At 41.1% G+C, this 24,543-nt stretch overlaps 1 protein-coding gene across 5 annotated transcripts in view; it reads right to left on the bottom strand.

Moving 5' to 3' along the window:
- LOC147174947 (cyclin-dependent kinase 17-like) overlaps nucleotides 1–24,543 on the bottom strand; it is a 41,168-nt gene that overhangs the window by 1,656 nt on the left and 14,969 nt on the right. The window contains exons 2-16 of one of the 5 annotated variants that reach the window (XM_086072938.1): nucleotides 21,640–21,791; nucleotides 14,776–14,940; nucleotides 13,491–13,624; nucleotides 9,386–9,511; nucleotides 7,733–7,789; nucleotides 7,412–7,526; nucleotides 6,147–6,241; nucleotides 5,994–6,056; nucleotides 4,647–4,770; nucleotides 4,405–4,525; nucleotides 4,021–4,118; nucleotides 3,044–3,149; nucleotides 1,641–1,683; nucleotides 1,453–1,543; nucleotides 1,261–1,338 (exon numbers count right to left, since the gene is read on the bottom strand). In XM_086072938.1, the coding sequence (XP_085929064.1) occupies nucleotides 1,261–1,338; nucleotides 1,453–1,543; nucleotides 1,641–1,683; nucleotides 3,044–3,149; nucleotides 4,021–4,118; nucleotides 4,405–4,525; nucleotides 4,647–4,770; nucleotides 5,994–6,056; nucleotides 6,147–6,241; nucleotides 7,412–7,526; nucleotides 7,733–7,789; nucleotides 9,386–9,511; nucleotides 13,491–13,624; nucleotides 14,776–14,940; nucleotides 21,640–21,766 (1,543 nt within the window). In that variant the 5' untranslated portion in view covers nucleotides 21,767–21,791. Of the gene's footprint in view, nucleotides 1–1,260; nucleotides 1,339–1,452; nucleotides 1,544–1,640; nucleotides 1,684–3,043; nucleotides 3,226–4,020; nucleotides 4,119–4,404; nucleotides 4,526–4,646; nucleotides 4,771–5,993; nucleotides 6,057–6,146; nucleotides 6,242–7,411; nucleotides 7,527–7,732; nucleotides 7,790–9,385; nucleotides 9,512–13,490; nucleotides 13,625–14,775; nucleotides 14,944–21,639; nucleotides 21,792–24,543 lie in introns of those variants that run through there. The other 4 variants (XM_086072937.1, XR_015094539.1, XM_086072940.1 and 1 more) reach the window with 4 other exon arrangements.

Below are 24,543 nucleotides of genomic sequence, written 5' to 3' on the forward strand. Positions count from 1 at the left end.
CTGCAAAAAAAAAAATAAAAAATAACATGTTTGCTCAAATTCAACCTCAAGACAATTAAACAAAAATGTTTTTGTTTTGTTTTAACTCATGTATTCGAGAACTAGCTCACACAAAAGAACTGAACAAAATAATATTTCATTAAATAGTTATCAATTGTCACTAGCTACAAATACATTTATAACGTCAAAATCACATCAGAGCTTTTAATTTAACAAAAAAAAGGAGGGAAAAATGACAAAAAGTACCATTTAAAAAAACATTCTTGTTAGCTGAAATAATAAAAAAAGACTATTAAAAATAAAATAAAAACTAACTAACTGTATTGTCTGCTTACAATTATTATTTTTTTTAAAGCAAACTATAATTTTAGCAAAAAATGTCCTCGGCTTTCAACTTGACCAATTTATTTTATACAGTACACGAGCTCGAAAGTGATTTGAAATTAGACGGGTTTTTTTTATTGTCGCGCTTGACAAAGACCCAAATTTAAAAAAACTAAGACCAACAAAAACTAAACTAAAGCTAAGAATAAAAAAACATTTAACACAAAAACTAATTAATATTAAACTAAAATTATATAAAAAAGTAACAAAAATGAAAAAAATGAAACTTAAACTAAGACTTAAAAAAAAAAACACTAAAATGACATTAAAACTACTAAAGCATTATTTTCTTAATAAAATGAAAAACTAGCAAACGCATGTTAAAATTATAACTAATGAAAAAAATCTAAAATTGTGAATTAAAAAACAAAACCTCTAAAACTAATAAAAACTTAAACTAAGACTTAAAAAAACCAACAACACTAAAATGACGTTTAAACTATGAATAACCCCCCCCAAAAAATTAATACAAAGTAAAAACTAAAGCCCAAAAAATAATAATTAAAAACTAGCAAACCTGCTCTAAAAACTAAAAATAGCAGAATTAAAAAGTCAACTACTCTTGAACTCGAGAGGAGCAACTGATTTAGTACGGTTAGTTTTATCAAGAAAGTATGACATTTATTAAATGCGACGACATCATCGATTGCAAAAGATTTTGAGTGGCGCTTTGTGTCACGTGCGCCATTTGCGGGTCAAACTGCATTTTCGCATTTTCCGTCAGCCAACCTCTGGCAATTTTTCTACAGGGGATTTGCACCCCCTCGTGGATGGATTTCGAGGAAGCAGGACATTTTTTATGGCTGGGGTCGGACCGGCACAGCCACTGCGGGCGCCGCCGTTCCGAGAAGCACTGAATTGGGCCGCGAGCGTCACCTGACTCGGGGTAGGAGGAGTTCCGGCAGCCGGGGTCTCTCTGCAGCTGGACCTCCTTCGACGTGAATATGGAGACGTCTGCCGGGGGGGGGACGCACGCAGAAGGTCAGAGCGAGCGAGCGAGCGAGTGTGTTTCATGTAGCGAGCCTTCCTGCCAAGTCTGCTGCGCTTGGCTGCCATTTTCTTACTCACTCTCTGGCAACGTGCGCACGCGAGGCCCCAGGCTCCGGAAATACGGCTGCCTCATGGCTTCGTCCGCCGACATCCTCTTTTTCGACGCGTACTGCGGGACCAGTCGAAAAAAAAACAAAAAAAAAACGACAACGGCAAATGAGGTCAAGCGCGACTTGATTGCGCAGGAAGATTGCGGCCGGACTCACTTTGAGGAACGACATGAGCAGGTCGACGCCGTCCGCGTCCAATCTGCGCAGGAGAGGGAGGTCAGCAAAGTGCAGGTGAGTCATTTTTTGTTGGCCAGCCGGAGGAAGGAAACGCGCTCAACTATTCCACAAGATTTCCTTACAGGAAGTGACACGCGCGTCCCTCTGCAGTAAACACCGCTCATACGCCCTTCGCCCTCGCGCACCGCCGTATTTACACAACACGTGCACATTTACAGTGAATGGAAAACGAGGTTAAATGTTTTTCAAAATATTGAAGGGAAAAAATGTGTGCGGATTTGAATTTGCAGGCGCTGCATGTGGAGCGTACGTACATACAGTACGGAACAAAGTGCACTTTCTGCAGAAATGGCGTGGGAATGCTAAGATTTGAATGCACGTGCTTGGATAGTAAATTGAAAGATACATTATGAAGATTTTTTTTTTTTTTGTTAAATGACAAATGAATAAAACGTGACCTTCGAAATCATGGTTAATTTATTTGTTTTCAAAAGTGTCATTTCATCATTTCAGTGAAATTATAAGGCCTTTCTTGACATGAAAGTCAGTCGGTATACATGTTTTATCACTTAGCATAATGGCCATGGATATTTTTACAATGTACAGTCAAAGGTGGGATTCAAACCCGCGACCTCCGATTGCACTGCTGAGCAGTAACAGACAGGTCGTAATGATGATCAGTTGTATGTCATGAAAGGGGGCGTGGAAAGCGGGACTTGGAAACATTTCCATATCAGTCCCATTGAAAACGGCAAAGTTGATATTTAACGTTAAATTGTGCCAATACTTTATAAATTGGAATCAGACGATATATACCCCCGGGAGGCGTGAGTTTTTGAAGCAAGTTGAAATTCGAACGTGTAAATCTGAAGTATAATGCGGGAGTTGTTACGCGGCAAAAAAGTGTGGAGAATGAAAGTCACAATAACATATGTGGTAATGCTTCAGCATTCCCACAATGAAGCCCATTTAGCTTAATGCTAACAAACAGTGCAAAACGCCATAGGAAGGCTCGTGGAGCGAAACAGACAATATCGAATACTCACAGGTTCTTTATCTCTTATGAAAAATGAGGAATATGATATTACTGCAGCCTACTGAGCTGAGTTGCGATCATCTCCACGCATATGTGTAATTCTGTATTTTACTGCCCCCGTGTGGCCAAGAAAGGTACACCAGAAGCAGCAGCAAGACGTCCTTTGAAACAAAATATGCGGCTCAAACCGTTTCATACGTAATATTCCATGTCATGATGTCAACCCATCAAGACAAACTTTTCCAATGATTCAAACCCCATCGGACTAAAAGCAACATTTGGGCGAGCGCGGTGTAAAAAAAAGAATCAAATAGAATCCAGAACACACGTGTGTGTGTGGGCTTACCTGGGCGCGTGGTTGATGAGCTGCTGGCTTTTGTACTTTGGGAACTTATGCGACTTGAACTCGTCCACAGACGAGATTCCAGGCCAGCTTTCCTCCGTGGGAGTGCCTGCACCAGCAAGACACACGACACAATTTGCTCATCGTCACCTGTCCCGCATTCAGTTTGCTCTTTTTGACACCGTCTGAGATTGAATAATACAAATATATACGTCATTTTGTACTTTGTTTTGTATTTATTCGTTCAATAATTTTCCATGATTGTAAATAATAAAACATTTGTTTAAAAAAATTAATTCGCATTTAACATATTTGTATTTATTTGACTACATTTGTTAGGTTGAAAAAAAGAACATTCATTTGTACTATTAACAAACTGACTTATTTTACAAATGTTTTCATTTCTTTTTTTTAAACTCATTTCATCAAATACTGGGTCATTCTTTTAGTTGAAGAATTAAATACATAACTATTCGAAAAATAAAAACTTTGATAGATTTAACAATTTTGCATCATTGCTAGCTACTTACTCACAATCGAAATCATTCTTAAAAATATATTATTTTATTAGCAAACATATTTTACATTTTATTATACAGTTTTGATTTATTTTTATTCATGCAGCTTATCCAATAATTAAAGATGTTTGTACGTCATAAAATACAAAAATAGTTAACTTCAACAATTTTGCTTTTGTTTTTAATCTTGTAATCAAATTAATGAATTATTTTTATTAACATTGTTATTAATAAACACTAGTTATTCATTCTTTTCTTCTCATTAAATTTTGGTCAATGACTTGATGATGATTTTTTATAAGTAAAATTGACAATTTGGTGTTTATTAAATAATTGTCCATCACTATAAATAATACAGTATAATCAAATGTGTTATTTTGGTATCAGCATACTGTTTTACATAATGCCGCCGTTTGCGCCTGAAATAAAGTGTCCACCAGGGGGCAGCACGCGGGCACTCACCCAGCAGCCTGAAGATGAGATGCAGCTCGTCCTCCACGGTGGAGCCCGGAAACAGCGGCCTGCCCGCAGCCATCTCGTAGAAGATGCAACCCACGCCCCTGACACGTGGAAGAGGCAAGACGCAAAATGAACTTCAGATTCATACCAAAAAAACAAGTAAGAACATTTCAACAGCAATGTCAAAGAAAAATGGCAGACGGTGCTCCCAGCAAAAATAAATGTGAGCTTCGACTGGAGTACGGCAGAGCGCCAGTACTTTTTGCCTCCCCTGCATTTGCGCTCATTTCAAACGTGCGTCAGCGGCGGAACCGTCGGTAACTTGAGCAGAAGGTCGGACTCGGGCGTCACGCGCGCGACAAACGCTTTTGCGCTCGGCCCACTCACCACATGTCGATCTGCGTGGAGTACTCGGAAGAACCCAGCAGCACGTCGGGGGGCCGATACCACAAAGTCACCACCTCGTTGGAGTACGTTTTAGTGGGCACCGACTTGGCCCTGGCCAGACCTGCCAAGAAGAAGAAGAAGAAGAAGAAGAAGAAGAAGAAGAAGAAGAAGAAGAAGAAGAAGAGCAATTTAAATGGAGATCAATCATTTCTCACAGCATGCAGGCAAGAAAGCGTCTTTACCAAAGTCGGCCAGTTTGAGTTCTCCCCTGTCGTTGATCAGCAGATTTTGGGGCTTCAAGTCTCGGTGGAGAACTTTCCGCCGGTGGCAGTACGCTAAACCTCGCAGGATTTGGAAGAGAAAAATCTGGAGAGAGAGAGAGAGAGAGAGAGAAAAAAATAACTTTGGGGGATGAATAATTGTCAACATAAAACTCTTAACATATAAATGAAAACACAATGAAACATTTCAGATTTTAACCCAAAAACTGAACTCAAGTCTGCTAGCTTGTTGCTAACATACACGGCTGGACGTCTGCTATTTGCAGGGGGCAGTTTATTTTTTGACGTCACAACGGACAAAGACCCTAACCCGAACCCAAATTACACACCAAAGGAAAAGTACAACTAAAACCAACAAAAACTCAACTTAAACTAATCATAAGAATAATCAAAAATAGCATGAAAACTAATAAATGCTAAACTTAAGTTGGATAAAAAATTAACACAAAAATGTGTAGATACTAATCTAAAACTATGAATTAAAAAACAAAAACTCTATAAAATTATATAAACACTAAAAGTAAGAAATAAAAAAATAAAACTCACCCTAAAACTAATAACAATGAAACTAAACACTAAAATTACATTTAAACTGTATAAAACCCCAAAACTAAACTAAAACTAATAATAATACAAAATATTTTTTGATATAAAATTATATACAAATTAAACACAAACATTTATAGATACTACTCTAAAACTATTAATTAGAAAAAAACGAAAACTCTAAAATTATTTAAAAAATAAATATAAAAAAATAAAAATAAAACTAACCTTAAAACCAGGACTTAAAAAAAATACAGACCAAAATCACACTTAAACTGTATTATAAAAACAAAAGCTAAAACAAACAAACCCTAAAACCAATAACAACTTAACTAAGCTAGACCGTGAATAGTGAAAACGGGCAAAATATTGCCATGATTTTTTTTTTTTTATCCAAGCAGATTTAATAATACAACATTTCAGAGACCGGCGAATGGAAATTGGCATAAACACATACAAACAAATCATACAACACGGTTCACATGCAGGCATGTATTCTCTACGCTCTGTGAGGAGCAGTCAATGTTCAAAACTTTTTTTTGGTCCAATCAGAATTGAGCCTAATTCGTCTCATCTTCACAATCAGCAACGCTGCCCTCCATAACGTCAACAATTTCGGCAATGGGAGCGCTTCTTTTACCACTTTTTGGAAGGCTGCCATCCAAAAGTGTCCCGTCTTGCCACTGACGTCAGCCCGCCAGCAGGGGTCTCACTCACACAAAATGTGTCTCCACAGTTGCCGAGTGACCTGCAGACGCTCACCTTGACATTCTGCATGCTCAGGATGTTCCCGCAGTCGTCCATGTACTGCTTGAGGTCTTTGTCCTGAACCGCGGCGGGAGAAAGGCAGCGAATAAAAAAAATAGCTGCAACGTACTCATTTGAGCAACGTGCGTGCGTGCGTGAGTCGCTCACCAGGTACTCGAAGACCAGTGTGAGCGACTTGTCGGTGTGCACGATGTCGTGGAGCGTCACGATGTTGGCGTGCTTCAGGTCTTTCAATAGCGACACTGCCGGGAGGAAAAGCAGCTTTGTCTGGCAAATCAACTTCTCAGAACGTGACAAAGAAAAAAACCTTTGAAAGGAAACCAGGCAAGCGGGCGCGACTGCATTTTCTTGCTAAGAAAGTCCCCCCCGTCTTGCACGGTGAATCCATTTTTACCGAGATTCGATGCTATCAACTATAGAGTTGGCGACAAGTACTGCAATTGTGTTGCGTAAAGCAAACTGAGGAGTAAAAATGCAAAGGGCTACACAGAAATGAAAAAATAAATAAATAATTGGAATACAAGATTCACTCCTAGCCATTTTCACAGAAGCAATCCCCTTCGCTCCCAGCTGGTTTACTGGATTTTGACTGATTTTGCAAGGCCCACAGAATATTGTGTTCTATTGCTATCAAAACATGGACTCCCTGATTTTATGTTTTTTGGATTTGTTGGGGTCTGGATGTTTCTTGGGCTGGGGAGGAGTTCTGGTGGGGGGTGTCTGGTCGGTGCTGGATTTCACCTTCCTTGGTTTTCTTTGGTCCCCTCGGGTCTCCTGGTGTTCGGTTTAGGTGAACGGTATGAGATTTTTTCTAATAGGTTTTCTGGTGAGCTAACAAATACACGCACGCACGCACGCACGCACATACACATACTCACCCACACACACACACACACAAAAAAAAAAAAAAATATATATATATATATATTAAAAAAAATAAAAAAAAGAGCAATGATGATGACATTTCCGAATGAACAATACTGAGCTCTTAAGAAAAGAAAAAAAAACAAAAAAAACATGGACTTTCTACCAAAAGAAAGATTAAAGTCTCTTTTTTTCGTTTATTTGTATCTGTTTCCGTTTTGCAGCAATTAGCATTAGAATATAGCTCAAATGTCATCATCATTTACAAATCTATTTAGAATTGTGAGTAATTGAGTTGTTTTTTTTCAACATGGCCCTGGTTCATTTCCTATGCTCTGCTGCCACCTGCTGGCCGTTTGTGTAATAACTACCATTTCTTCAATCGTTCTTTGCCGTCGAGAGGCTGCATCAACGTTCTTTGTATGCTCTAGCATAAATAAAATAAAAATAAAAAGCTTATAAAAATGTCTTTGGGATGCTCAAAACATTTAAAATGGAACGTATTTATCCGTTTTTGGGAGCAAACGAGTTCACGTTTGCTTCAATACCTTCTCGAATAGCCGTGCATGGCGCCCCCTCCTCGTGCTCCAACCTGATCTCCTTCAGAGCCACCAGGTTGTCCGTCAGCTTGCTCCGCCCCTTAAAGACTGTAGCGTATGTGCCCTGGGGGGGAGCAAAAAAGGAAGCGAGCTGAAGAACCACTGTGGTGGTCAAGAAATCCAAATTCAAACCTGTAACTTTATACTGGGGAGAGAGTACTTGGACCTTGCATGTTGGTAGACAAACAAATAAAAAGACGTGTTTGAAAGTAAACAAACATTGGCCGAGTAAGAAAGCGTTTTGACACCTGAGGGAAAATTGCGACATACCTCTCCTAGTTTGTCCAGTTTGATGTACGTCTCCAGCTTCCCGAACCCGATCTCGGACTGCGCGAGAGAGAGAGAGGGGGGGGTACAAGGCCACGTGGCCGTAATGAGCGCAGCGTCCTTATTAGCGACAAACGAACGGACGCCACGAAGAATCGTTGTGACGGCTCGGCAGCGGCCCCCGAGGAAGTCACTCACAAACCACCGACGCGGCAGTTAATCGCTTGTGACAAATGACGGCTGCCTTTCACCACGGGAAATAAAGTCCCGTTAAAGAAAAAGCACTCTTATTAAACCCACATTAAAATCTTATTTGATGAGAACGTCATGAGCGTAATTGGATTGGGGTTAGAATGCGAGCTTTGGGAAATTATTCTTCAACATGTTGTTCCAACTCATATTCTAATGAGCTGTATCACGGTTCGAGCACCCTAACTTCTTCGCAGATTTTTAATCAATTATTTCTGTTTTTTAATAAGTTAATAAAGTATGCCCTAAATTGCAGTTGCACACGAGTGTAGTACCACATTATGCCACAAAATGAGGGGCAGCATTGAGCTACATTGGAAAAGATGCAGTGCAATTAACGGCAAGAAGAAGAGCCAGAGAATATATATATATATATGACTGGATAGCAGATAGGCCAAGACTTTTGAAGCCGCGAGGCCGCCACATTGCTCCCCCCAAAAAACGTTTCTCGGCATACGATCCTATATATTTACAGCATCAAAATTGGCGAACATTTGAGACGATACGAAACAGCATGATTTATGATGTTTTGAATTTGTCAAACATAAACAAGAGGACTTCAGATATTTTACAACTTTCCTTAAATACATGTATAAATGATATGCTTAATGATGTTTACAAGAGAAAACTTGTACAACAAAAGAGGCCTCTGCCAAATCTAATATTGGGGTCTAAGGAACTTGACAATAAAAGAAAAAGTTTTTTTTCAAAGCAGCGCATACCGTTGTTAATTTTTTTTTACCTGTTAAAAAATAGTGACCACCCCCGCCCCCGGCCTTATATAACTGCCTACGAGCTGTATATGTCTAATCTGTAAGTATACCGTGCTCGCAAGATGGGAGGAGCAAGATGGCCGCCGTGTTGCTTCAACGGCTTGCACGGGCGTGTTTGGGCTATCGGCTACGCAGTCATACATTCAGATCAGTGTATTTATATGCTGTTTGTATGTATTGCTGCTCCAAGTGTGTTAAATGAGCAGTTGTGTGATCGGTTATAATTACCGTAAAACTATGCTAATTTCGGTTAGCCTGCCTTTAGGGATTCCTATCATATATTAGCATTAAGATAGCAGACTTTTGTTGGACGAACTTGTAGTTTCGTTGAACATTTTGTCCTTTAAATATACACTATTTAATTCTCTTTTCTAGTATGCTTGACTGTATGATAATAAAACCTTTGCTCATTTCAGTTAGCGTGCCTATGGCGTTTCTTATGACATGTTAGCATTGAGCTAAGAGACTTTTGTTAGACAAAATTATATAGTTTGGGTGAACATTTTGGTATTTAAAATGTTTCAACTGGGAGTGACACACGGCTTCCCTCCATGTTTTAAATATTTTTTGGGATGCGGCCCTGGCAAGAAAACGTTCGGACCCCCCCCCCCCCCCCTGCTGTGTTGCGTCTCACCAGCGATGCCCTGCGGGAACGTCGGCTGAGCGGCTGATCAAAGGCCGGGCTGCTGAGCTGCAACTTCTCCAAATAGCCGTCAGGTATCCGGATGTCGGCGGGCAGGGACAGACGCTTGTTCAGGTCCTGCACGGAGACGCAAATAGCAGATAACCACGACATAAGGTTGGGGGAAAAAAAAAAGAAACAAACGGCAAGCCAAGAGAGCAAACACGCGGAGTGAATAATGACAAGACGGTTCAAGCAAATAGCGAGAAATTCAGAGCGCGAGTTGTGGATGTTGTGGAGCCTCGAGGAGGTGAAAATGTTTCCCAGAGCAACAAAAGCTTGATTCTATTTAGTTCTATTCTTGTTTTGTTACATCAAGGGCATACACGCTCAACACTCTTCCCATCATGCATTTCCCCTCTTTGTTAGATTATTGTTAATCCAGCCTCTTGGCAGCAGATTTTCAGATTTGTACTTGCAAACCTTCAATTACTTGCCCACCGGTGACAAAAGTTTCAAAGCAAAAAACACAATCCATCGGGATTAACGGACAACAATGGGATGACCAGCTGGCGCTGGGTTGATTTGTATTTATTTATTTTTGCTTTATGTTTCCAGCCCAAATTTGGATTATGTACATTTGTGTTCAGATAACGTGCCATTCAAGTGATGTGAAATAAATACATAAATAATAATAATAATTGAAGCAGTTGTGATGGTTATTTGAGGGACAGGAACAGATGAATGCAGGGATGTTCGATACCACTTTTTTTTTTAGAGCGATACCGATGCTCAAATCTTCAATACTCACAGATACCGATACCAAGTGCCGATACATTAGTACTTATGATACATAAAATTTCCACAAAAAAAAAAAACAATGACAGATAATTAAAAAAAAAAGACATATATCACAACTACAGCAAATTTCCTTAAAATTTAATTAAATTAATGGCAATTTGAAAAAAATAAATTAAATTTGCTCATAAAGGTCATTTTGCATAGAGCACACAAAAAATGAATTAAAATAATAATTGATGAATAAGATGAAACAAATAATCCTGTAGACAGAAAAAAAAAGTCCCAATCAAAAAATGTGGTTGCGCAACTTCTTTTTAAGGAATACAGTAAAGTATTTGTTTTGAAATCCACGCTTTTAATTTGGAAGGCTACTCTGTATTTCTGTTTCCTGTTTCACGTTCGCTGTTCGTTATGTATATGATCTATAATGAGCGTCTGCGAGGGCCGTAAACGGCACCGTTGTTCTATTTTTTAGCACCGCAGCTCGACCACGTTAACGAGGCAATTAAGCCCGCGGCAAATGTAAAGGAGGCAATTTGACTCGGCGAAGTCACGCGAGCTACAAACATACAGATGCAGGTGATAGCTACTCACAACAAGACGACTTACTTATCCTTATTCTCGAAATGGCGCTGCCGGAAGTCATGACAAGTGACACGCAGGAGACGAACGAGATGAATTTCAATTAATGAAAATTGATTTCCATACAAGTGACTTACGATCTCCATCACAGAATTAATTCAACTTTAAATTGAATCCCGATTTTCATGCGGCCTCATAAATCTGCTTTTGGAACATGCATATAATAAAACCTGCATCGAAAAATAACACGTGCCGACTTGCCACCAATGACTTCCGTCGTGTGACCTTTGAACCCTCCCCTCCCGCCCTCTGCCGTTGACCAATCATGACCTCCTAATCTGCGGCAAGCGGCGGCCCATCTGGAGCGCATTACAGTAATCCATGTGATGTAATTCCTAACAGCGCGATGACAGAAGGACAACCTGACGAGACCAGCGGAGGGATTTCCTCATCCGGACGCTTGTTGTCAAACAGTCGCGGGAAGTTTTTAACTGGAGGCGGGATTTGTTTAGTGGGGAGCCGTTTGGCACTTCTTGCTTATTGTGTGAATGCTGAAGAGGTCACACGTTTTTGTTATTTGGCAATAACATGTGTCTTTTTCTTCTTTATCTTTCCCAAATTCTTACCTTTCCCACAATTTCAATGACAAATAATTCCATCTGAAATGAATGCAGACAATTTCCAATAAAAACTTATTCAATGGATTCAAACGGTTCAAAACAGCTTGAGAATTATTTCTCCACATTCACATTTTTTTTGGTCGCCATTTGACATTTTTAAATCCCCGTAGACATTTTACAGGGAGCGAGGACTTCACATTCCCCACATTTTCACAAGAAAATTCACAAATGAATATCGACATTTTTGCACGTTTCTTAATCTTGACTGAGTCAAGCCATTCAAATTTCAAACTGTTCATCGTATTGAGGCCGTGTAAAGAAAACTCTTAATCCATTCCCCAAAATTCACAAACACATGAAGAGATATTTGACATATTTACATTCCCCTTTCTTCAATTCAACTCAACTCATTCCATCTAAACAATTCAATGAATTCCATAGCATTTATTAGCTTCAGCATTGAAACAAAAAGTGCAACAGAAAGTGGCATTCGCCGCTTGCTGGACACTAAATGACGAAAACTTGCCACCGCATCTTAATCCTATAAATCCCTTCAAGAGAAACTTAAGTATATGTGCATCGCAATAAATTTGAACGTCAGAGAAAAGTCTTTTTTTGTTGTAAAAAGATTCATCAAACACATAAAAATACTTTTCGGAAGGCAAATCCCGACCAAATATTTGTGAATTTGGGGTTTACTTAATATGATACAGAAAATGTGGTAGAAATTTAAAAAAAAAAAAGCTACAAAAATTATTAAATATTTCACTCTGTGTATAAACTTCACTTTTCATTGATTGAGATGCACCCGCACATTCACATCGCGGACCCAAAAGTCGGAATCGAATGCTGAGACAGTCAAAGATTCCCACCCATAACGTTTACCATGGACGTTCAACAGTGACACTACGAAATAAAAACAATTGTGAGGACACGATGATGTTTGACTGACAAGAGCGTCTCACTGACATTATGCCAGTTGCACATCCTTAAATCCCATTAAGAGCCTTTAAGATGGATTGAATTGGCTTTGCAAGTAAACAAACAGCCACTGACAAACACTTTCAAATCCCCAGCTGTAATTAAAAGTGTCGATCGTTAAATCATCTTTTTGGACTTTTAACGCCCACGCAGAGAGTGGAGGAAGTCGTTCTTTTTTTTTTTCTTTTTTTTTTACTGACATTTCAAGATGTTGTTGTTGTGAAGCCTGCATGTCATCGCACTAGCAAAAGAATAATCACAAGCCAAGCAAGTGATGTAAGAGCAGCAGCATTACAATCTGCCGCCAATGAGTGTGTGGGCGTGCGAAAGAGGAAAAGGGGGGGGGGGGGACGGAGGGGAGCGAACACGCAGGGAAAAACCTGTGTGATTTATTTTTATTGTATTTTTTTTTTTTTTTTAACAGACTTGAAAAGTGTGTTGTGCATGTTGGTAGGAGGAGCAAGTGTGCGTCTGCTTGACCTCGCGTCGGCCGCTAAGCAGCTTTTGCGCTTACACTTTTGTTACGGCACCCGCCGTTAATGCAGACTTTATTGCATAACACCAAACAGGGGGAATTTTTTTTTTAAACTATTTGCTCCCAAAAACGTCAAAAAACGTTCTATTTTAAATATTGCCATGGTGCCATAAACGTATTTATACGTTTTTTTTTTTATGTCCAGAGCATACAGAAGGCTTTCATGCAGCCTCTGACCTGAAGAGGACGCTTGAAGCAATTGTAGCTATTACAAAAACGGCCATCAGGTGGCAGCAGCGCAAAAGAGATCAATCAGGGCCATGTTGCAAAAAACTATTTTCCCCCACTGTTTTGTGAATAATAATGAAATTAGCTATACTCTAATGCTAATTGCTGCAAAACGGAAAGAGATAGAAATATACTTTTTCCCCTGATGAAAAAAAGAGACTCTAATGTTTCTTTTGGTAGGTTTCAAGTTTTTATAGCAATAGAACACAATATTCTGTGGGCCTTGCAAAATCATTCAAAATCCAATAAAACAGCCGGGAGCGAAGGGGGTTGTTTCAGTGAAAATGGCTGCCAGTGAGTGAGTTAATGACGAAAAATAGCTCTGCATTGAAAAAGGATTTGAAAGTATAAAAAAACAAAGTTGTCTGACCTGCGCCGAGATGCGTCGGTTGCCTCTGTTCCTCAGGCAGACACCCGTGGGCGACTGCACCTCATCCGAGGACGTGCCGGACGCTTGGTCGCTCTCCCCGTCCGACCCCATCTTCAGGTTTTCGTGCACGATGTCTGCAATGGGGGAAGACCAGGAAGCAGCTTGAGACACCAAAACAGGACGGAAGGAACGGATATCACTTTTGAAGAGACAACTAAAACTACGTGTCCATACGTACATGAAGTCGACTTAGTAAAAGGGATGTAACGAAAATGGCAGTATCGTGATATCGCGATATTACAATTGCCACAATATCATCGTCTTCATGTCATAAACTTAAAAGCATCTGTTAAAAAAGGTCCGGTTGTATTCCATTTGTGCAGTACTAAAACCTTCTGGTAGTTAGTTTATTAATTCTGTTTAATTTTAATTAGGAATGATTTCGCCACTGTAGCGGTTATTAATCCTATAAATCAGTCATACTAGCAAATATTTTATATATTGACAAGTCCTTGTGTGCCGCTAAGCCAATAGGAGCACATGACAATCCTATTTGTCAATCGTTGCTGTTATTATGTACAAAAACACAATATTGTGCTTTTCCCTCCCAATCAGAGTTTTTGTTGTTTACATTTTCGGGAGTTTTTATTTTGTATCATGAGCTTTTTTTATGTCACCAACCTCCCCACAAAATTGTGACAATTATCGTATCGTGAGGTTCGTATCCCTACTAAGTAGCTGTCGTACGAATGTGTATATAATTATTGTACCATTGACGCTAATTTCCATTAGCCGATTTATTGCCTTTTGCATTATGTTAGCATTAAGGTAACAGGTTGTCTTTAGACTAACTACAGTTTGTCTACATGTTTCTGTCTTTAAATATACAATATTTAATCCTCTAAATAATGTGTCAGTTTCATATTAAATTTCAACTGGGAGTGACAAATAAACCGCAATGGTCTCTTTATATCGCAATGGCCTCTCACCTGTCGCAGGTGTTCGGAAGAGGATTCGGGTCAGTGAAGAGGGAAAAAAAAGTTGGCGGGATTCGGACTTTTTTTCTCAGAATTCTGACTTTAATCTCAGAATTAGGACTCTAAAAGTCAAATCCTGCCAACCATTTTTTTCTCTCTCTTCACTGGCCCGAATCCGCAACATGTCCCCTGCCATAAATGGAGGTTGACTGTGTAGCCCATCAGGATTCTTTCCCCTCAAACGTACGCGCAAAGATTTTTCAAGGGGAATGAAATGGATTTGCGGTTTTTTTTGCCGTCCTTCTCACCGAGGCGGCTGCCGTTGCGCGGCATCGCCATGAGCGAGCCCGGGCCTCCGCCGATGACGCCCTGAGGCTGTCGCAGCGGCGGCTTCTTGAAGGAGCCCGTGTACTGGTGCAGGAAGGAGTGGACGCTGTGGGCCGACGGAGGGCGACCGTTCTTCACGATGGGTTCTGCTGGGGGGGAAAACAAACGGAAAAACGTTTTCAAATGCAAACGTCTCGCCAATTGGGTGCTTTGGAGTGGCAAATGTTTTCCCGGCTGCATTTGCGCAACTGAAGGATTTAGGCAAGGCCACGGTGCAACATTTTCCTTCATCCTCACAGTCTGATGAGGCTTGTTAAGAAACAGCAGCTTATCAGGACAGGCCGTTTCCCTTCGAAACATTTCATTAAATCGACTGCAACAGCTTCAAAGTGGACTGGATTTTCCTCTAACACTGTTTCGCAACCTTTCTGTGCCGTTTTGCATTGTTTGATAGACCGAAATGTTTTTTCAAGGACGATACAGATGGCAATAATTTGTAGCAAACGAGGCCGATAACCGATATTTGGAGCCGATATTCATTTTCAATAACAGGGAAACAAATATTGGCGTGGCAATTAAAAACTCTTTTTTTGTTGAAATCCCTTAACTTGAATTTATTTAACAATTTTTACCATTTGCAAATTTTATAATATCTGATACTTACATTTTTTAGTTATCTTTGTAACAAACGATCACAAAAGGGGCAGAGCGCTCCCAGGGACTGAAAACTGAAAATGTAGGTCCCTGATGGTCAACACATTTTTAAATAGATCGTTTATCGGATATCAAATTGTTTAAAAAGGCCGATACCGATATCCGGCAAAAGGCCAAATATCAGCACCGATAATCGGCCCGGCCGATACCGATATCCGGCAAAAGGCCAAATATCAACACCGATAATCGGCCCGGCCGATACCGATATCCGGCAAAAGGCCAAATATCAACACCGATATTCGGCCCGGCCGATACCGATATCCGGCAAAAGGCCAAATATCAGCACCGATAATCGGCCCGGCCGATAATCGGTCCATCCCTATTTGCCAGCATTACGCTAAATGAACTGTTGTCTATGTGATTGCTTTAAATATGTCTAATGTAACCATGAATCAATGTTTAGATTGACAGTAAAGTTCAACTGCAGGCAAGGCAACAAAAGTGAGTACACCTCAAAAGTGACTGGCTGTGTTGAGCTATTTTGAGGACAATTTTATGTATACCGACTTCCTTTACAATGTAGTAAAGTGTCATTATTTCAGTGTTTTCCCATAAAAAAATATATATGCGAGGTAAAGCATTGAGGATGAGCAACCATTTAGCATCGGAAGCGCTAGCTTATGTGTCACATCGCTTTCATTGAAAAAGGAGGCCACCACTAATGAACAAATGTGCTCTCGTCAAGTCGATTCCAATCAACCCTCTGGCGTCCGTCCGGCGTCCATGAATCTTTCAATCTCTCCGTGCATTTTCAGACATAAATCAGACTCGATTAAGCCCACACGCTTCAGGCTTGCTCTCCTTTGCGTGATTCAGAGCAACGCGTGGGCGTACACGATTTGCGTGTACAGGGAAGCCCCTGCCTTATTGCAGTTCAGCATTCGTACCCCCGGAAAAAAAAACGAATGAGTTTTGTTGCATGCGCGTTTGTTTTGTTTTATTCATTTCATTTCCTTTCGAACACATTATTACATCGATCACATCGTATCATTTGCAACATTGACATCCGAAAGAAGGGCTGACGGTTCGAAGCCACGACTTGTTAGTAACCCGCCGCCATCCGTTCTTACTATCAGTCATACACATTATGTCGCGCCCTCTATGTGGGTTCAAGTAGCAGTCATTTGAAGACTTATTACCATAATAAGCACGCGAATATCTGTTAGCCCGTCTGTGGCGTTTCACATTATATGTTAGCATTTAGCTTTCAGATGAAATGATGTGGTTTGGATGACCAGTTTGCCGTTTATACAACATTGGATTCAAAATAAACTTTTAACTGCTTGAAGCATGCCACGCCTCTTACTTGCAAAATGGCTCAGTGACTCATAACGCTCGCATCTCAAATCTTTTCTTACCACAATCCACAGTATTGTACTTTAAAAAAACAGTAATACTAAAATTCAATAGAATATAAAGAATCGAGCACTACGTGCATCAAGATAATTCAAGAATTGTGCTGCTCATTCTGGACATAATACACGAAGACTTGATGATGAACAGTAGAAACATTTTTGTAACAGTTGCAGTAATATTAGTAATTTTTTTTTGCTAAGGATCAAGAATGTGCGTTTCGTTGCATGTTGCGTCTGCATGTGTTGCATTCGCTTCTTGGTTAGCAAGTTATTTAAAGAGATCATCGGCGCCAATATTCAGCATTTTATGAATATCGGCATCGGCCAGCTGCAGTATCGGCCCCGCCCACGGCACCATCTGATTGGTTGCTCCTGCAGCGCTAACAGCCAATAAGCAGCGGATGCTCGGCTCTTCTATAGACGTACGCACGCGGAAGAGAAAATCGATTGCAGACGGGCCACCGCCGGGCTGGTGTGCAGCTAAAGAGCGACCTTGTGTATTAAATATGCTTTAAAAAAATAAAGCTGCCCCCCAGCTACAATGCGTTAGCTCGCAAATTTGCGGCTATGTGGGAGTTAGCGTGCGGGCTACAGTTAGCTCGCGAGATAACCGCTAGCTCACGAATTTATAGCTGCTTTGACAGGGAGTAGTAACGGTTAGCACGCGAGCTCGCCGTTAGCTCGCGAATTAGCGGCTATTAGCGTGCGGGTTAACGGCTAGCCCGCGAGCTAACTGTAATTAGCGGATATTTGGGAATTAGCGTGCGGGCTACAGTTAGCTCGCAAGATAACCGCTAGCTCACGAATTTATAGCTATTTGGGAGTGTACCAAATGTACACTAGAACAAAATACCTTCATACGCATGCGCGATATTGCGTGTTCGTAAAATGATACATGAAAAAAAATCTTAAGATTCTTGATGAATTTGAAAGTAACCAACTAAAGAACTTTTGATCCTATACGTTTTTAAATAACCCCCACACGGAACTGCTTTGATTAAATACAAAAAAATAATACACAAAAACAAACGTGCACCTGTCCTGTACTTTTCGCAAGTGGCGTGTGTGAACGTGTTTTGACCTACGTGGTTGCCGTAGTTAGCGATCCAAGATGGCCGATCTTCTGCGCATGCGTGTCACAGATCGTGCTTTGACAGGGAGTAGTAACGGTTAGCACGCGAGCTAACTGTAATTAGCGGATATTTGGGAATTAGCGTGCGGGCTACAGTTAGCTCGCGAGATAACCGCTAGCTCACGAATTTATAGCTATTTGGGAGTGTACCTAATGTACACTAGAACAAAATACCTTCATACGCATGCGCGATATTGCGTGTTCGTAAAATGATACATGAAAAAAAATCTTAAGATTCTTGATGAATTTAAAAGTAACTAACTAAAGAACTTTTGATCCTATACGTTTTTAAATAACCCCCACACGGAACTGCTTTGATTAAATACAAAAAATAATACACAAAAACAAACGTGCACCTGTCCTGTACTTTTCGCAAGTGGCGTGTGTGAACGTGTTTTGACCTACGTGGTTGCCGTAGTTAGCGATCCAAGATGGCCGATCTTCTGCGCATGCGCGTGTCACAGATCGTGTTTTGACAGGGAGTAGTAACGGTTAGCACGCGAGTTCGCCGTTAGCTCGCAAATTAGCGGCTATTAGCGTGCGGGTTAACGGCTAGCCCGCGAGCTAACTGTAATTAGCGGATATTTGGGAATTAGCGTGCGGGCTACAGTTAGCTCGCGAGATAACCGCTAGCTCACGAATTTATAGCTATTTGGGAGTGTACCTAATGTACACTAGAACAAAATACCTTCATACGCATGCGCGATATTGCGTGTTCGTAAAATGATACATGAAAAAAAATCTTATGATTCTTGATGAATTTGAAAGTAACCAACTAAAGAACTTTTGATCCTATACGTTTTTAAATAACCCCCACACGGAACTGCTTTGATTAAATACAAACAATAATACACAAAAACAAAAGTGCACCTGTCCTGTACTTTTCGCAAGTGGCGCGTGTGAACGTGTTTTGACCTACGCGGTTGCCGTAGTTAGCGATCCAAGATGGCTGATCTTGTGCGCATGCGCGTGTCACAGATCGTGCTTTGACAGGGAGTAGTAACGGTTAGCACGCGAGTTCGCCGTTAGCTCGCGAATTAGCGTGCGGGTTAACGGCTAGCCCGCGAGCTAACTGTAATTAGCGGATATTTGGGAATTAGCGTGCGGGCTACAGTTAGCTCGCGAGATAACCGCTAGCTCACGAATTTATAGCTATTTGGGAGTGTACCTAATGTACACTAGAACAAAATACCTTCATACGCGATATGTGAACGTGTTTTGACCTACGTGGTTGCCGTAGTTAGCGATCCAAGATGGCCAATCTTCTGCGCATGCGTGTCACAGATCGTGCTTTGACAGGGAGTAGTAACAGTTAGCACGCGAGTTCGCCGTTAGCTCGCGAATTAGCGTGCGGGTTAACGGCTAGCCCGCGAGCTAACTGTAATTAGCGGATATTAGGGAATTAGTGTGCGGGGCACCGGTTAGGAAATGTTGAAGAAGCAAGCAGTGTGCGAGTGCACGTGCGTTCCTGTACGTGCATGTGTGTGAACTCACGGCCGTTTGTTTCACTACTTTCTACCACAGAAAACCAGTACATTGGCATACGGGGAAAAAAAGAATGACGGAACCCCCACAGAGGAGAGACGACAGCCGCGTTGACAGATTTGTGCGCCAAATTAATACAAAGCCATCAACATTCTTTCCTCAAAAACGACTTCGTAGGATTCAAAATGGGACAAAAAAGCGCAGAAAATAAAAGCCTTCCCGTATGTTCGATTGCGTTCCCAATGCCGCGGCTGCGTTATCTCTCGGCGGCCGCTGTCGCCGCCGGGCCGAGTTACGGCTATTGCGTAATCGCATCAGGACCGCAGCGCTTTCCCTTAACCGCACAGTTTCACGTCACATCTCATTGCGGCTCCTCTCCAGCCGACTCGCTGGCACACGGGCGGAAAACATCCACTCACACACAAGCCTGAGGTTTTATCACCACACAAAAAACAACAACAACAACAACAACAACAACAACAACAACAACAACAACAAATACAAGGCAAGAATGGGACGGGTTTCGGTGCGTTGGGGACAAAAGGCAAAACCTGATGGAAGGCCTGGGAGCCGTTTGGGGAAGAAAGCTGGACATAGAAGTCATACAGTCTGAAAGATGGGGGGAGGGGCGAGAAAAGAATGGCTGCAGGTCGCAGTGGGGATGCCATGGAAACGTTGCAAATTCCGCGGAATCTCCAGCATCATGGCAACAACGCGGCGGCGGCGGCACACTCCTTGAACATTTTGTGAATTCCAGCAAACAGGCTGCTTTCATTTCCACCACTTCAAGGCCCGGCCCGGCCCGGCCCGGCCCGGCCCGGCGGGAAGACGTCACAAACCATGCGGAAGAGCGGCTTGCCATGCGGATGTCTCAAAATGCTTTGACTCCTTCCAACTTTTAAGCGACAGCAAATGAATGATGCTAGCGTCAAGGGCGGCTCATGCCAAACACTCCCGCGTCATCAAAACCATTCTGGGTCAGAGTTAGATCAAGAAATGTGAGATTTGGCTTTGGCGGCAGAACAAATCCATTCCATTAATATTGGGCTCACTAAATCTCATTTCAAACATGCGCTTGGCAAGCAAAAAAATGGTGTCAGAAGCGAGTTTGACTAACAGAGACACTCGAGTGCGAAAGTCCTGACGGCAGACTCGGCCAATGGGGACACTTTTTGCTCACTTACAGCAACAAGATCCAAGACAAGAGCAGCTTTATGGAAAATAACAGCGTGTGATGCTGCAAGGTTATGATAGGATATGATCAATTTTCCCTTTTGAAAGGCCATTAATCTATTCCAGCACTTAAATATGGCTAACTTAATTTATTTATTTATTTTTACAGCACTAAATGTATGTCAAGAAATAAACATATTTGAAGAATTGTCATTCCTGTACGTGTTGCAGGTAGGACTATGCAATGAATCGAAATTCTATTACAATTTCAATTATTACACAATTAAAATCAGCATAATCGTAAATTTTTTTATTATTAATACTCATTTTTGAGTTGTTTAAATTCATACATTTGCACCATTTTTAAATGGAAAATAACCAATTGAATTCATGTTGTTTCATCCAAAAGTAACTTGCATAGTTATAGTGTTTCAAAGAATTTTATTTGTCTTAATACTTTTTTTTTTTTTTTTTTACGTTTAAGCATTTTCTTGTTTTGTACCCAAAAAATAAACGATCGTCCTGCTGCACATGCTGCACTCCAACTTTTTGTCTTTGCCAACATAAATAAATAAATATATATTATTCGCATTATAAATTCTGTTTGGTCCAAAAGGAACTTTTTTCTTTTTGTACCCAAAAAATAAAATACTTTTTTGAATGATCGTGATTTCAATTATTGCCAAAATAACGGTGAATATCATTTTTTCCTTAATTGAGCAGCCCGAGCAGCGAATGACAGCTGGCGCTGAGTTTGGGTCGGATTCGGGTTTGCCTGCGTGTGAGCGTCCGGGTGTGAGCTGTGGCCTCGAGCAGCTCCTTGAGGGTGTTCCCATTTTGTATTTGTGGACATTACACTCATTTTAATTGCTCCGTTTTATCTTCACTTCACTTACTTTGGCCAAAAGTCACTCTTCAACTCCCCAAAAAAAAGCAGCCCAAAATTAAATCCCATGATTTGGGACAATTCACTTTTGTCAACTTACCAGCGTCCTTTAGGGCGCCGTCCTCGACGCTCATCTGTTCGGCCAGCTCCGAGAGCGACTCGTCGATGGTGTGGCTGCCTCGTAACGTCTGCGAGAGCCGCCGCCGGAAGCGCTTCATCTTCTCCATGGAGCTCTCGGGAAGGGGGGGCGGCCTGCGGAACCACAAAAAGACAAAGTATGCGTGTCACGGCAGATAAGAGCCGCACTTGTGCCCGCAGGCCTTGACATTTCCCCGACACCACCACAGCTGTGTGTTGGAAATCACTTCCTAGACGCTACATAGCCACGTACTGTAAATAGTGATTTCTGGATGACCTTTTATTCATCTCTATAGTTGGTCCGTAATAGAAGAATTCCAAACATTAATTCAGGAGTAAGGAATGAGTCAATGATTCCCAAAACAGCCTACGTGATGTCAAGTGTACACTTAAAGGCTCCGGAAGAATAAACGTCATCCGCCTGCAGCCATGTTTCACTTCACCCCCCCCCCCCCCCCCACCGTCAAGATATAAAAGAGAGACCAAAGAGTGTGCTCAATGCCCCCACGATTGACTCAACAACAATGACGCGGGCCGAGCGGCACCGCGATGTTAATTATGACTCTGCTCGTTGGAGCGCATTACTCCACATTCCTCCTGCTGAGAAAACATGACGAGTCAGCGAGAGATTCTTTCTGGGGGGGGGGGGGGGGGGGGGTGGTTGGGGGGGGGTCACATCACATCAACTCCACATCTTGCATTCTACTCGTTGGAAAGGTTTTGACATGAAGAGTGAGCATGCGGAGACATTTGGCAGCAAAGTGGAGATCCTAAATTCACCCCGACAACAGACGTGTCGCTGACGTATCGCGAACTCTGTCTGACGCCAGACACGCACGATTGAAATCATAAGGGAAGACCGATTATCGGCGCCGATATTCAGCATTTTGACGAATATCGGCGTCGGCCATTTTGAAGGATCATATGGCTGATAATAAAATCAATAAAATAAAATAAAAAGTTAACTTCAGGGAACTCATTTACATTTTAATTCATAGATGCTGGGAACTCTCTGCACCTTCTGTTTTTGTTTGAAATTAAAACTAAGATAAGTACAAATGTAATACTTTAATACTAATAATTTTTGAAAAATTTATTTACTGTAGAAAACAATTGTTTAAGTTTTTAATTAACTTTTGAAAACCTGGGAGATCCCGGAGCTTTTTGTTAGATTTTTTTTTTTTAAAAACAAAGATGTCTATTGACTAAGATTTGTATTTTTTTTAACTCCAATATTTTATGAACCCTAGAAGTTGTTCAATAAACAGAGGTGGAAAATCCAGGTCCAGAAAGTAAAAACCCTGCCACAGTTTGGATTTAGCCCCAAGTGCTAGCTAGCTAGCTCCCTAAAAGGTAAACAAACACCATGGGAGCTAGCTGGCTAGCACCTGGGGCTAAATCCAAACTGTGGCAGGGTTTTTACTTTCTGGACCTGGATTTGCCACCTCCGTCAGTAAACCTACCCCCCCCCCCCCCCCCGCCCAATAATTAAGAGCTAGAGTTTGTATATTTTCCCTTTTAGTAAAAATGAATATCAGCTCCAAATATCGCTTATCGGTGTCCTTAACTACGAATAATTGGTATCGGCCCTGAAAAAAAAAAACCCATATTGGTTTATCTCTAGAAATCATGCATCAGAACCACTGACTTTATTTGCACTACTCAACACAAGCCACTGCGAAGTGAATTCGGCAGCAGCTTCTGTTTCTACAGCAACCTCGGAAAAAAAACATTCTCGGTTTTTGTACTTTTGGATTGCTCAAAAGGCCCCTCACACGCACGCACGCACGCACGCACGCACGCACGCACGCACGCACGCACAAAGTGATTACGTGTTGCTTTACAACTTGAAGGTTACTTGCAGACGTCCCAGTTTTGCTTGCCGAGATTGTGCTGGCGTGTGCGCACCAGATACCGACCCGACACGCGTGCCGTGTAAAAAAGTGGGTGACCAGCGTGACACGCGTAGAAGACGGAGACTGTCAAACAAGATCAAGCACGGACACGCCATTGGATTGAGGGAGAAAAAGTGCGTCTAACTTTTCATTGGCAGCAAGAAACCACTGCAGCAAAGAGCAGACTAATAATATTAATTAAGAATAATATTGTAACATCAAGAAGCGAAGGCAAAACAAGCGCATAGCGGTACCTCAATTTTGGTGTTTGATTCTTTCCGTGACCAAACATGTAATAAAATTTCCCTCAAATTTTGGCTTGCAACAAAAATTTTTTTTTACTTGGCAACATTTCATTGTTTCATTGTCATAATTAATGCATCTGGTTTGAAGTACCAAAAGCGAGGCTGAGCGGGAACCGTTTTATTTAGGGATGAGTACAAAGTAGGGCTCAAGAATGTATTTTTTTCAGATCTTCTGAAGGAATTCACCTCCTGGCCAGTGGGGGGCGCTTCGCATACATCTGGAACATCGCAAATAGGCAAAAACAATGTTTGTTTGTTTTTAAGCTTGTGCGAGAGCAGGATTTTTATTTTCATCCCAATTCCCAAGATAAAATAAATACTATTTAAGTTCATATGTGCTTTACTTTTTAAGTGTTTATTTAACAGTCACGTTTTTTTAAATTTTTTACTTTAGTTATTGCGCAAACTTTTCTGAAATTGGTTAAAAATATGAGGCGGCACATCGCACATGTCACATGAGCATGAAAACAATTCTTTAAAAATGAGTGCAGGTACTCTTTGTGTATTTCCACTTCTTAATGAATCAAGATCAAATTATTAATCACTATTGGATTAAAATTGAATCATGAGATTCTTAATATTTCGATACGCAGCTTTAGTGTCTGCCATGATTTTGGAACATTTTGGACTTTCTATGCTTCCAACTTGTTAAGAACAGTTTGGGAA

This window comes from Leptonotus elevatus, chromosome 4 (genome assembly GCF_054856555.1).
Source record: "Leptonotus elevatus isolate MCC_2025b chromosome 4, RoL_Lele_1.0, whole genome shotgun sequence".
Classification (NCBI taxonomy): Eukaryota; Metazoa; Chordata; class Actinopteri; order Syngnathiformes; family Syngnathidae; genus Leptonotus; species Leptonotus elevatus.